Source organism: Zootoca vivipara, chromosome 17 (genome assembly GCF_963506605.1).
Source record: "Zootoca vivipara chromosome 17, rZooViv1.1, whole genome shotgun sequence".
NCBI lineage: Eukaryota > Metazoa > Chordata > Lepidosauria > Squamata > Lacertidae > Zootoca > Zootoca vivipara.
Genome location: NC_083292.1, coordinates 40,932,792 through 40,946,626, shown reverse-complemented (window position 1 = coordinate 40,946,626; position 13,835 = coordinate 40,932,792). Strand labels below are relative to the sequence as shown.

The following is a 13,835-nucleotide window of genomic DNA, read 5'->3' as shown; positions in this document are numbered from 1 at the left end:
TTTCTTTATTTTATATATCCAAAGAGACAAGGTTGCAAAAAACATGTAAGAGAAAAATATATATACTTCAAACTAAAATAAAACACAGTTTTTAGGAAATAAAAAACAATAGAACACCTAAAACAAATTTAGAATCAATTGTAGAATCTCCATTCACTCATTCCCCATTCAACATGGAAAAACAAACAAACTTGGGTATTTTGAGCTGGCAGCTGTGGCCACATAGCCCCTAAATGAGCTCAAATTTAATGATGAAGCATAATACCTAATCAGGCTTGCATTCATTCTAATTATGGGAATAAATATAAAACCTGAAAAACACAGCTCCTCATGCACCTATAATTATCAGTGATTGAATACTTCCCAGACTTCCCAGACTCCCAGTGCAAGAAATTGTTCATGCCTGTAATGATGATGACAATGAAATATTCTGTTCCTTAAAATGGAACAGAATGGCAGCTAATTGTAGCTATAGTTGGAAAATAGGAATTAAGAATTTTAATCATTTATCCTTATTAGCTGTCCCCTAGTGTTCAACTCAGGCCTAACCACAATGATATAGCATTTTGGTAAAAAGATACAAATCAGTAACCCCGCACTGGAAGCTAAGATGGAGAAGATCTCCACGGCAACCATGTATTTTCCCTTGGTACTCTGGTAGGTGGGAACAAAGGACAGCCAAACACTGCAAAACAGAAGCATGCTGAAGGTGATAAACTTGGCTTCATTAAAACTGTCAGGTAATTTCCTGGCTAGGAAAGCCACCGTGAAGCTGACAATGGCTAGGAAGCCCATAAAGCCCAAGACACAGTAAAACATAATAACTGAACCGTCATTACATTCCAGAACAATTTCTTCAGTCATTGAGTGCATGTCAAAATACAAGAATGGGGGAGAGGTTGCCAGCCACACAGCGCAAAGAGTGGTTTGAATAAGGGAGCACAAGAGAACAATGGAAAAGGCCAGTCTGTTCCCTATCCACTTCCTCATCCTGGACCCAGGCTTGGTGGCCGTGAAAGCCATGATCACAGTGATGGTTTTGGCCAACACCCAAGAAACTGCCATTGAGAAGATAATGCCAAACGCAGGTTGCCGAAAGAGGCACGATCTCTTCTCAGGCTGACCAATGAATAGGAATACACAAAGGAAGCAGAGCAGGAGGGAGATGAGGAGACTGTAGGTGAGGCTCCGGTTGTTGGCTTTGACGATGGGAGTGTCCTGGTGCTTAATGAAGACTCCAAGCACCAGAGCTGTGAGGAAAGAGAAGGAAAGAGCAAAAATGGCCAAACAGGTCCCCAAAGGTTCGTCATAAGACAAGAAACTTAAATATTTCGGAATGCATAAATCCTGGCCACGATTTGGATATTGATCTTCTTGACATTGAATGCAGTCATCCATGTCTGTAAAAAAGAAAAAAAAGCTTCTTATACATGGTAGCCCTGTATATGGGGCAGTATTACGAATTGGTTTTAAATAGTAGGACTAAAAGAAACTGTGAAATAGGAGTGGGAAAGAAATCTGAATGATGGGATGGAGGGAAGTCAAAGCTCAGCAGAGCAAAATGAACTAAAATAGGTGAATAGAAGACAAAATGTTTGTTGTTGTAGTTGTTGTTGTTCTTTAGTCGTTTAGTCGTGTCCGACTCTTCGTGACCCCATGGACCAGAGCACACCAGGCACTCCTGTCTTCCACTGCCTCCTGCAGTTTGGTCAAACTCATGTTCGTAGCTTCAAGAACACTGTCCAACCATCTCGTCCTCTGTCGTCCCCTTCTCCTAGTGCCCTCCATCTTTCCCAACATCAGGGTCTTTTCCAGGGAGTCTTCTCTTCTCATGAGGTGGCCAAAGTATTGGAGCCTCAGCTTCAGGATCTGTCCTTCCAGTGAGCACTCAGGGCTGATTTCCTTCAGAATGGATAGGTTTGATCTTCTTGCAGTCAATGGGACTCTGTTATTTGTTGTTGTTGTTGTTGTTGTTGTTGTTGTTGTTGTTGTTATTGTTATTTTGTTATTGTTTGATGTTGTTAATTTGGAAAGTTAATAAAATTATCTTTTAAAAATAAATAAATAATCCCTTAAAATTCAAAAGTGCTCTATGAGGGCTGATATTTGAAAGCTAAATTCATGACTTTAAAAATGTAATGATGTTTGCAAAAAGTCACTGGGGTGCTCCAGAGAAACATTGTACTTGGAACATCTCATATTAAGCTTCAGACAAAATCTTTCTTAATCCCAAAACTGAAGTTGCCTTCTCTCTTTGCACAGCACAACCTCAAAGATAGAACCATCTCAGCTTAAATTGGGATATAGTGTAATTTATTTTGCTTTTTCTCACATGAGGTGCTACACACAATCAGTCACCATATCATTCTTTTTCTTGGCAATATTATGGATACCAACCATATATTTATTTTTTAAAGCTTTTGTACATGAATTTACCTGTCTTATTTGAGATCTTTCCTTCTGCACAAGGCAAACAATCATAGCAACAAAATGGTCTCCCTTCCTTCTTAGCCCTCCTATAACCCAGATGACAGTTGTCATTACACAATGAACGGGGCGGTGTCTGTGCATGATTGAAAGACATAATGCATTTCAACATTCAGAAAGTACAGTTTTGGAGTTTGGATATCATAGGTCATTATACATTAAGAGATTGCTTGATTCTGGAAAGACAGGAACCTTTGGGGGACATTCTACTCATGTGTAAAACCAACGGAATACAGGTATGGCTGCACTAAACTTCCTCTGCCCCGGCTACAAGCTTTTATTCCTGTTGCTCTTCAAGAGTTCTACCAGCATTCAAAATCACTCAGGGGGCCTCCATGAATATGATTAAAATCAATAAAAATGTAAAGCATTGTAGCTTCACAGCATGGCCAGGGGAGAACTTTGAGTGGAGGAGGGGTTCTAAATCAATCATAACAATAGAAAGCCAGTGTAAGTTACACCAACTCTTTTTTTGTGGGCTAAGTTCTGCTGGGTTGCAGAGCACATGACCAAGCTGAAAGGGATTTGAAATAGATGTAATTCTCTCATTGCCCCATCCCACCTTTGTAATACACCTTCCATGCTACTGGAATTCCACCTTGTGGGGTGGGGTGGGGGCGCTTACACCAGATTATGTTGCACTGATCTAAACTTCCTTGCCTGAGATGGTGTACCTTTGGCTCAGCTAAGGTGAGGTATTTACACCAGTGTAGCTTCTCGAAGCTACAAACATGAGTTTGACCAAACTGCGGGAGGCAGTGCAAGACAGGAGTGCCTGGCGTGCTCTGGTCCATGGGGTCACGAAGAGTCGGACACGACTAAACGACTAAACAACAACAACAACAAAGCTTCCACTGAGCCTTTGCATAGCTAGGAAAGCCAAAGATCTGCTGAATCCAAACTCTCTTATCCTGATGAATCTTGGATTTAGATTGGACTATGAAGTCTGTTTTTCCGAACAAACACAGACCTCCTATCATGGGGCCTGATAAACCAGGATTAATGGCTGACAACATACAGTATATAAACAGTATTTCACTTTTTTTTAGCATTGCTGTCCCCACTTCCAGACACCACACAGAGGATTAAGGTCCAAAATAGTTTGCTGCTGCAGAAGATAAGGCTTCAGTAATACAGTTTCAGGCACACACAGACACATTGCAGGCTTTGCAGATACAGATACAGATACAGATATAATAGTCCAAAGCAAATTTCAGTTGCTCGACTAATTCAAGATGTAACACAGACTCACTTTTCAAGACTAACCCTAACACACAGCACCCACCACAAGATTAATAACTTATATAGACAGCACTGGGCAGTTGCCATAGTTCCTGCCTTGGCTGGCCATGCACTGATTGACTTATCTCGTACAAAGGGTGATTTGTGCTCATGCAGGAAATAAACCCCTTTGTCCATGTCCAGTTCATCCAACGGTCGATATACTGTATCTGGAAATGAACACAGACCCTACCTGGTTGAATTTGCTGGGCCATATAATGTCATCTCCAGAAATGGTGAGCACTTCGCCAGTAAGAGCTTGTGGGTCTATTTTCCCAACTCTCACTCTAAGAAAAGATTGGTTTGGGAATGTGATCCAATTTATAATATCAAATCCAGCAACTAAGGACCCATTTTCATCAAAGGATACCTTTTCCCCAGAACTGTTGTTAAATGAAACATGTCTCAGGTAGTGGTGGAGCTAAAGTAGGATAGAAAAGACACAGAGAACAAAGCATTGCAGAGGATATTAAAAAGTGATATTGCATGGTGGTGGCAATATTTCACAGCTGAGTACTGTGATTAATGCACGTTTTAGAAGCTTTATGCAGAATGATCATATTGAAATGTCTAAATATTAAAGGACATATGTTGTTTTAACAACAACAAATTCAATCCACGAGCATGATATTTGAGAGTGCCTTTTAAAAAAACCAAACCAGAACTAGGGATAAAGTTTTAAAAAAGGCTTCCCTCCAAACTGTTGTTTTATTGCAGGAGTGTTCTGCAACATGTTCTTGACTGAATGTTCTGACAGAACTAGTATTGACCTGCACATGGCATTTTAACATGTTTTTGTTTGTTTGAATGGTCTTTAGTCTATCTTTAGTCCAGTTATAATCCCAGTAAATTCCCTTTTATATTTATTAGCCAGTTTGTGATGGTTTGTTTTGGTTTATTGCTATATTATTATCACCACTTTGATACTTTGTATACATTGGCTAAATTATTGCTGACTGGATACAAGGCATTCTGAGAGTAGGAATGGGGCAAAACCAAAGATGGATCCAAAATTTGGTGGACTTCCTGATGAAGGTTCCAATATGGGACTCTCTTTTGCAGAGCTGGAACTGGCACAGCAAAAATAGTGAGAAGCACCACCCCACTTTCTGCCCCGGAGGGCACAGGCAGCAGGACTACACATACAAAGGAACTCTTTCATTTTGCCCCACTGCTTGCTAACCAGGAATGTATATATTCCTACCTTGGTGCAGAAGAACAATGCTGTGTGACTAGTGATAGTGACTTGTGAATTTCCTGTGAAATAGAAGCTATAAGACACCATCCTAAAATGCTTGGTAATAATTCGGTTTCCTACACATTCTGGTTAATTTTGCACCTACAGAAGTAGATAACAATGCATTAATCGGCTGAGGATATTACCTCCCATGGTTGTGTCCACCCCCTTCTATTTGCCGTTGCTCTCGGCTTGGATTTAAGTAGTTCAATGCTGTGCAGAACATGCGCCACAGCATAGACAGCGTTGTATATGCTATAGCTGTGGCCAGTCATGCTCATTTCAAAAACTGTTGCGGGTAGAGTCTCCAGCTTCTCCTCTCCAGTGCAGATTTTGCTGTCCAAATTGTCTACTACAGATTTTAAGAATGAACATTTAAATGCATGCTCCCAGAAGTCTCTGATAAAGTCATCTCCTTTTGTCAAGGTAGGGTTTCTTGCTTGAAGGAGTTTCTGGAATCCTAGCAACTCACTTGAATGTATTGCAAAGGATATGGAACCATGGATTAACTCTATGCCACAACTTATTGGAAAGGAAGGTGATGTGAAGTCCATCTGGGCTGTCATGATCCAGACCTTTGTTTTCACTGGTATATCAAAAAATACTGAGGAACAGACGGATGTTCTCACATAAGCCATGGTCTGAATTTCACCATGTACAACCAAAGCACTGGCAGTGCTGCCCATGATAACCTTTACCATTTGAATCCCATAGTCCACCATTACATCGGCATTATTGGAAAATGTTGGTTCTGGGATTTTGTCTATGAAATCAAAGCAGATGCCACTCTGAGAGAACTTGGGAAGTACATTCTGTACAAATCTCTCACCATTGCTGTCATCCAAATAAAGTATGCCAATCCATGTCCACCTGAAATGAAGCAGTAACTGGAGCATGCCCTTATACTGATGGTCCACATTTGGGAAAATCTGGTGGAAGAAAACTCCTTGTATTTTGTTATCCATTATTAGGGCGGAGCCATATGAGAGCTAAACAACATTTGAAATGAGGAGATGGAAAAGTTATTTCTAAGACAATGTTTTCCAAAGTAAAACAAATTTTGTGTGTGATGCAAAATAATTATGCATCTCCCCAAATATCTACCGAGATCCCATCCAGATTTCATCTTGTTACTTAAGCAAATATCTATGAACTATGATGATTCAAAATCTTCTCAGTTCCTACAGGTGTGATAGACTGAAGAAGGCACAGACACGGGGTTTGATCCAGTGCTTACTGTCCATCAGCTGTATTGGAAATGAGATCGTTTTTGGTGGTCTCTTTCTCCACTGCAGTATGCCACACAAACCAAACATTGCTAATGAGAGCCCCCCCAAAAAACATTTGTAGAAGTGGGCACGGGGAACTCCAGAGTGGAAGAGGGATAGTAAAAAATGGCCCTTCCTCCCAGTTGCATGGATAGTTTCTGCTCTATCTGCAATGACCGTTTGGTGTGCATTTTGCGGTCGTGCGTAGCACCCTGGGAGCCTTGGGCAGCCCACCGCAGTTCGGAGGCTAGCATCACCTTCCCAGGCTGGATACCTGTGGTCTCCGCCCACACAGCCAGCCGTCCAATCCAGCTGGGGGAGGTGTTGCCAGGAGGGGGCTGGCCAGGTAGGAGGAGGTAACCATCCGGTGCACATAGCAGAAGGTGAGACATACCTGGTTGGGCGGAATCCTTTAGACATTTACCAAAATGGGGGGGGGCATGGGAGAGGTGACTCCCCACCCCCATTGCGGCGGCGATACCAAGATTCCCGTTAAAGGGGTCTAGGAGGGAGGCATTGAGCATTTGCGCAGGGGCCGTAATTGCCCTCCCCCTCCAGTGGTGGCGAAAAGGGGGGCAGGCTATCTGCTTTAACATATGTTCTCCAGAGCTAGCCCAACTCCCACATATGCTGGATAACCCGGAAATTACCCAGACCCCTGGCTGGGGGGCTGGGAAGGATAAATACCCAATGCCTGTGCCAAGGTCTCCCTACATCTGACTCTTAATAAAGTTGTGGCCAATTTTAATCCCATAGAACGTTGTCTGGTGTCGTTATTCCGCTCGGGGGCTGCCTGGGGTTTCGGGGGTCTCCGCCTGACCGTGCAAATAATCACCATATGATACTATTGCTATTTAATGCATCCACACAGAAGATTTGCTACTAAGCTGTGGTAGATATTTCACAAGGGTTGCAGACAGGAGCACTGAGGTGTAAATAGGGCAGGACCTGGGAGGCTGGTGGACCAGGTTAGGGCAGCAAACTGCGCTAGCACCCTCTTTATATTCCTAACCTACTGGAGATGAAAAGCACATCAAGACATGAAGAGCTAAAGATGTTTGCATTCTGTTATGTTTTGAACTTGGATCATGGCACACTGGTTCAAAACACTGGTCAGCAACTTTAGTTTAGGAACATTACATTGCCCATAACTTGGTTTTTTTGTTTCTTTGTTTTAGAATTTGCTGTGACATGGATATTTCCTGAAATTCCTGAAAATATTTCCTGAAATTTTATTATTAGAGCTACCTCTTACTTACCTACAACAGAAGTGTGCCATGTTCCAAACAATTATTTTAAATGATCCCAAGCACCATGTGGTGCCGTTCAAGGCTAAATATTATGGAACACACAATATGCTGGAATTTTTCATTTCTTTTAATATTAACTAGTATGTTGCATAAAAACATAGTAGTTTAAGATTTACTGTAAGTTATTGTATTAATGTTAATTTGTATTTTTTAAAGTATATTTTTAGCCATTTGTATTTTTTATCTGTAAGCCACATTGAGTCCCTGTAAGGGAATAATGTGGGGGATGGATGGATTAATGGATGGATAAATAAATAAACATTATTATTATTATTATTTTGAAATGTCCCTCTCTCCATCCCTCAGATGCCCATATCCAACAAATATATTGCTCCACAAATTGTTTCTGAAAGTCCCCTCAGATCTAAAAACTGAAGAAAACAAAAAATAATATTTGGCCTATCAGAAACTAGTTGCCCTTTGGATCATAGCCAATATTTGCAGTTCAAAGAGTAACCAAAATCTTCAAGAATGTAGAGAAGTTCTTGACTTCCCTGTAAGTGGTTATGTGCATGAATACCAGAACAGCCAACTGTGAATCAGCTGTAAATATTCTTTTTCTTGGACAGAATGTTATGCCTAAACAGAGTAAACGGGGTTCCTATTTATCTCAAACCCTCTTTATAATCTCCACAAGAAAAACTTCACCTTGAAGAAAGCAGGATAGACAATAGCTCTCTAAATTCCTGTACTTTATGTGAAAACTTACCTGTGGGATCTTGTAGTTATACAGCATGACTGCCATGTTGAGATCAACATCAGAATTAGGTCCCCCAATGACTGCTACCAGATTTTCCCGGATAGCACACTTGTAGTTAGGAAAAAACTTTCCCTTTGTGGAGAGAAGTTCCATGGAGGCAAGATATATGGTTCTTGCACTGAATTCACTGTTACAGACATGGGCACCCAGGCTGATGTTGGCTAAGATCTGGGGATTTTCATTTATTTCTTTTAAAGCAAAAACCAAGGCCAGGATGTGCTGGTAGTGCTGAGTCAGAACTCTAAAATGAAAGAAATTGCCACCTTAAAATGAGTGTGCTAGAAATTTCAAGTCAATACTCAATTGCTAAACATTCTTGCACTATATGGCCAAGGTTGAGGAACATATGAATTGATCTTGACATTCAAACCTCAACTTTTGACTTACATGCCTATTATTCAAACAATACCCCCCCTTTTGGTAGCTTTTAGATAGCACATGCAATATATTTAAACCCAGGTTATCTGCTATGTTACTGATACTGGCTATTATTATTATTATTTCTTTAAAGAAGCTATAACTGCCCCCCATCTCTTTTGACCAATGTGGATAAAATTTGCAGGCATTGTAACATCTACAGATTGAATACAACAAACCATATTACAGGCAAATAGGCCCCTTAGATTTTGAAGACCATAACAGAATCAGACCAGCAACAAATATTATCAGGATAGATAGGGTACATTTAAGAAAACCCAACTCCTTACATGAGATCATCAAAATGTTCAGGAGAGGGACGGTTTCGGAAGTGAAACGTACTTAAAAACCGGAAGATATGAGAAATAATGCCACCAATTATGAGGTCTCCTGACTGATAATACTTGTGATGAATAGGAAGAGGGTGACTAACATGGCATCTAGAAACAGGAACCTTGCACACTGCTTGAGGAAGCAGTACTAATACCAACACCGCAAATATCACCATACTGCATGAAAACCTCCTTTCTAGAAACAAAATAACCTGTTCCTACATCAGCAAGTCTCTGGCTTGACTCCACACTCACTCAGAAGACTGAAGCCAGGGTGACATGATACAAAGTATTAGCAATCAGACTGATACAGCTCTCTGCACCTCAAGCCCCAGCTCTGAATGGTGCAGATGATATTAAAAGCAACCCTCTGTCTTGCTTTGATGTTTTGCAACTGGACAGTGGAACTCTCTGGAGAACTGGAGAAGTAATCATAGTTATTGCCATAATTGCAAGAGAGATAATAACCTCACAGCGTTGCAGTCTCTGAGACAAGGCAGGGTGGGGGTGGGGGTGAGGTGTTCATCACACGTCAGCAACAGTTCCTATTTCATCCTCCTTAATAAGACATCAAAAGACTAACAGTAAAAAAATAAAATAAAGACCACAAGGACTTTGTGGTGTCCAAAAAGAAAAGAAAAAGGCTCTTAAATGATAGCCAGTTTACAAGATTGTGTGCACATTCCAAATTGGGCTAGGTTTTCATAGTGCAAATGGAAGTATCCATTGTTATATTATGAACTGAGGTTTCACAATTCCAGTAGGGTTTTGTTTAATTGCAGTGAAGTAAAAGTAGGCGATACCCTTGATGGCAGCACAGGGGTGGATGGATGGGAAATTTCCATCAGAATTGGGAGGTGGAAGGTTCAAAAGCGTCCTCTTCCAGCAATGCCCCTTGTGCTGCTCAGCTGACTGGGAAACAGCCAATAGTCACGAAAAGTGGACTAGCCTGCACGAAAAAGGTGAACATTATCTGGAGCCCAACCTTCTTCATGTAGTTTAACACAGGTTATGTTGTGGGCCACGTAAGATTAAGCAGGGGGCAAGAAGAAGCCTGGTGAACAAAGATTGCACACTTCTGAACAAGAAGCGGTCCATCTAGCTGGGTTTCCCCAGCCACTCTGGGCGGCTTCCAACAAAATATTAAGATACAAAAGTCTGTTAAACATTAAAAGCTTCCCTAAACAGGGCTGCCTTCAGATGTCTTCTAAAAGTCTGGTAGTTGTTTTTCTCTTTGATATCTGGTGGGAGGGCGTTCCACAGGGCGGGCGCCACTACTGAGAAGGCTCTCTGCCTGGTTCCCTGTAACCTCACTTCTCACAGGGAGGGAACCGCCAGAAGGCCCTCAGTGCTGGACCTCAGTGTCCAGGCAGAACGATGGGGGGGGGAGATGCTCCTTCAAGTATACTGGACAGAGGCTGTTTAGGGCTTTAAAGGTCAGCACCAACACTTTGAATTGTGCTCGGAAACGTACTGGGGGCCAAAGTAGGTCTTTCAAGACTGGTATTATGTGGTCTTGGTGGCCGCTCCCAGTCACCAGTCTAGCTGCCGCATTCTGGATTAGTAGTAGTTTCCGGGTCACCTTCAAAGTAGCCCCACATAGAGTGCATTGCAGTAGTCCAAGCAGGAGATAACTAGAGCATGCACCACTCTGGCGAGACAGTCTGCGGGCAGGTAGGGTCTCAGCCTGCGTACCAGATGGAGCTGATAAACAACTGCCCTGGACACAGAATTGACCTGCGCCTCCATGGACAGCTGTGAGTCCAAAATGACTCCCAGGCTGCGCCCCTGGTCCTTCAGGGGCACAGTTACCCCATTCAGGACCAGGGAGTTCTCCACACCTGCCCGCCTCATGTCCCCCACATACAGTACTTCTGTCTTGTCAGGATTCAACCTCAATCTGTTAGCTGCCATCCATACTCCAACTGCCTCCAGACACTCACACAGGACCTTCACCACCTTCACTGGTTCTGATTTGAAAGAGAGGTAGAGCTGGGTATCATCCTCATATTGATGAACACCCAGCCCAAACCCCCTGATGATCTCTTCCAGCGGCTGCATGTAGTTGTTGAAAAGCATGGGGGGGAGGACGGAACCCTGAGGCACCCCACAAGTGAGAGCCCAGGGGTCTGAACACTCATCCTCCAACACCACTTTCTGAACACGGCCTAGGAGGAAGGAGCGGAACCATTGTATAACAGTGCCCCCAGCTCCCAACCCCTCTAGATGGTCCAGAAGGATGTTATGGTTGGTGGTATCAAAAGCCACTGAGAGATCCAGCAGAACTAGGAAGCAGCTCTCACCTTTGTCCCTAGCCCGCCGGAGATCATCAACCAGTGCGACCAAGGCAGTTTCAGTCCCATGATGAGGCCTGAATCCCGACTGGAAGGGATCCAAATGGTCTGTTTCTTCCAGGCATGCCTGGAGTTGTTCAGCAACCACTTGCTCAACCAGCGGGTCTGGGACAGCTCTCTCACAGGGAGAAGCATTCACCACCCTGCGTAGCCCATCACCCAGCCCTTCCCGACTAGCTCCTGAAGCCCTCTTGACTCTTAATGACCCCAAATATTTCTTCTGCAGAAGGGAATGTCTTGGAAAAACCTCTCCCAATAGTTCTTTTCACTTACAAATCCTTCAAATCCTGTCAAAAGGGCATATTTTGTGTATGTACAGAGTATGTCTGTGAATTGGATTCAATAACTAAGGTATTTACTACTTCAACAGCATGGCCCAGAATGGCCAAGGTGAGGGCAACCAGCAAACGTTATCAGATTATCTTGACAGACGGGAGACAAGTTACACTCTGTGAAAAGACAAATAAAGATCTTCCTTGCTTTCTTTCTCCTGGTTCCTGCCCCCACTCACTTTTCTTTGACAGATTTTCCCCCTGCAGCAATATATATGTGCTCAACTTACATTGGTATTGTGGGTGCCTCATAAAGAACTGGTTTATGTGGGAACAGGAGGCTAGACTAGATGGACTCCCAGTCTGATCCAGCAAGGCTTGTTGGGCAATATAACTGGGTAACAGGTAGTTTATCATCCAGCTGGATAGTTCAGTTGTTTAGAGTGTGGTGCTGATAAAGTCAGGGTCACAGGTTCGGTCCCTGCATGGGGCAGTTGGATATTCCTGCATATTCCCTCCCAACCCACAATTCTCTGATTCTAAGAAAACTACAACCCTACCAATACATTTCTGCTCTGAAGAAACAGCACAGAATATAGGCAAGAGCAACATTTTTGTACTTAAATATTCTACCTTGGAAAACAATGTGACTACCGGTATCTAGCCTTTGTAAAATAATTCAACCGGATAAGGAGCTTGGCCTGTAAATCACAAAACTACACCTGCAACTTTCACTCCCCTTTGGCGTTTCCATCATATGGGAAAATTTGAAAAAATGTTTCATTTTGGCAGACATAGTGATCACACATATGAAATAACATGAGTTTTGGGAGGTGTATGCCCCCTTTTAGATGAAAACTGAAGGGAGACCGCTTTATGTTGGACAGCTGCTTTTTTTTTAAAAAGGTTTTAACACAGCTCTACATATAAATATATTGCACAATGATTTTTATTCGAAAGAGTCTTTTTTGAATACCTCATTTTTCTTATAGAGAAGAAAATTATGTTGAGTTAAACATGTTTTCTTTTTCATGTCTTAGAGAACCTAGAAGTCTGAGTAGTGATTATTTTCCCTCTAATTATCAGGTTAACTGTGATTGCATTTTCTCCAATTCCCTGGAGACCTTTAGTGGGCACTAGCTAAATTACAAACCAACAGTGAAATATAGGTTTGTATTATTTCCTGTGAAACTTAGAACTAAAGCTAGAAACAGACACAACGTCATCAATCTCTTTGCTGCAACTTCACACTGCATCATATTTGCTTGAATCAGTTCCATACCAAGTGAGTTGAAATTAGGCCCCATGGAAAACAAGGTGGCAAACTAGTAATAATTTAAGTCCCTTTCAATTTTGTAGGCACTGTATTCAATTAGTTTAGATCAACTGAACATTTTCATGGAGCAGCTAGAGTTCTGAATAAGTTTATTATCTCCTCTGTAATTATCAAATTAACTATGATTAATTCTCCTTGTTTTCAAAGTTCCTGGGGATTGTCCATGGTCATGAGGAAAACTATGTGTTGACACTGAATAAACCATCCATATCCCTTTGCACCATTCAGAAAAGAGGAAGAGACAGGCAGAGCCCCGTCATTCTGAAATGCAAATTGTCACATCTGCTGAATAAGTTGCCATTTGAATCTAATTCCAGGATCCACAGCTCCTTGAATAGCAATGCTGGAATAGGTGAAATTCTTTCTAGAAATCAGATTTTAATATTAAATGATGGTGTTAGTTGTGTTAGTATTTGTGTTGTTGCCTCAAGCAGTGTGCAAGCTTCCAAATGCTAAATGTAGTATCAGTGACCCTCTTCCTATTCTCCACAAGTATTATCAGCCTGGAGATCTCAATATTGCTGGCATCTCTTCACAAAACTTTGTATTTTCAAGTCCAATGACATTTCAAAAACCTCCCTCTACTGAGCTCTTTGGTGATATCATGTAAGGAGTTATAAAATGTAACTGATAATATTACTACCAGACTTTTAGAAGACATCTGAAGGCAGCCCTGTTTAGGGAAGCTTTTAATGTTTAACAGACCATTTTATTTTAATATTTTTTTGGAAGCCGCCCAGAGTGGCTGGGGAAAAAATAATGAATTATTTTTATTTTTATT

At 41.8% G+C, this 13,835-nt stretch overlaps 1 protein-coding gene across 1 annotated transcript; it reads right to left on the bottom strand.

The window, feature by feature from the left end:
* Positions 1 to 498: 498 nt before the first annotated feature.
* Positions 499 to 8,436, bottom strand: LOC118077997 (vomeronasal type-2 receptor 26-like). The gene is made up of 5 exons (XM_060269383.1): positions 8,293 to 8,436; positions 5,152 to 5,994; positions 3,962 to 4,189; positions 2,437 to 2,563; positions 499 to 1,400 (listed from the first exon to the last, which is right to left on the bottom strand). Exons 1-5 carry the CDS (start codon positions 8,434 to 8,436, stop codon positions 499 to 501), a joined length of 2,244 nt encoding a protein of 747 aa, XP_060125366.1.
* Between the last annotated feature and the right edge of the window lie 5,399 nt (positions 8,437 to 13,835).

Bases quoted from the DNA above. Each gene is read 5' to 3' on its own strand.
- LOC118077997 (XM_060269383.1), bottom strand. From the start codon at position 8,436: ATGGAACTTCTCTCCACAAAGGGAAAGTTTTTTCCTAACTACAAGTGT. The intron at 5,995-8,292 runs GTAAGTTTTCAC...AATGTTGTTTAG, and splicing joins ATAACTACAAGATCCCACAG to CTCTCATATGGCTCCGCCCT. The intron at 4,190-5,151 runs GTAATATCCTCA...ATCCTACTTTAG, and splicing joins GGTGGACACAACCATGGGAG to CTCCACCACTACCTGAGACA.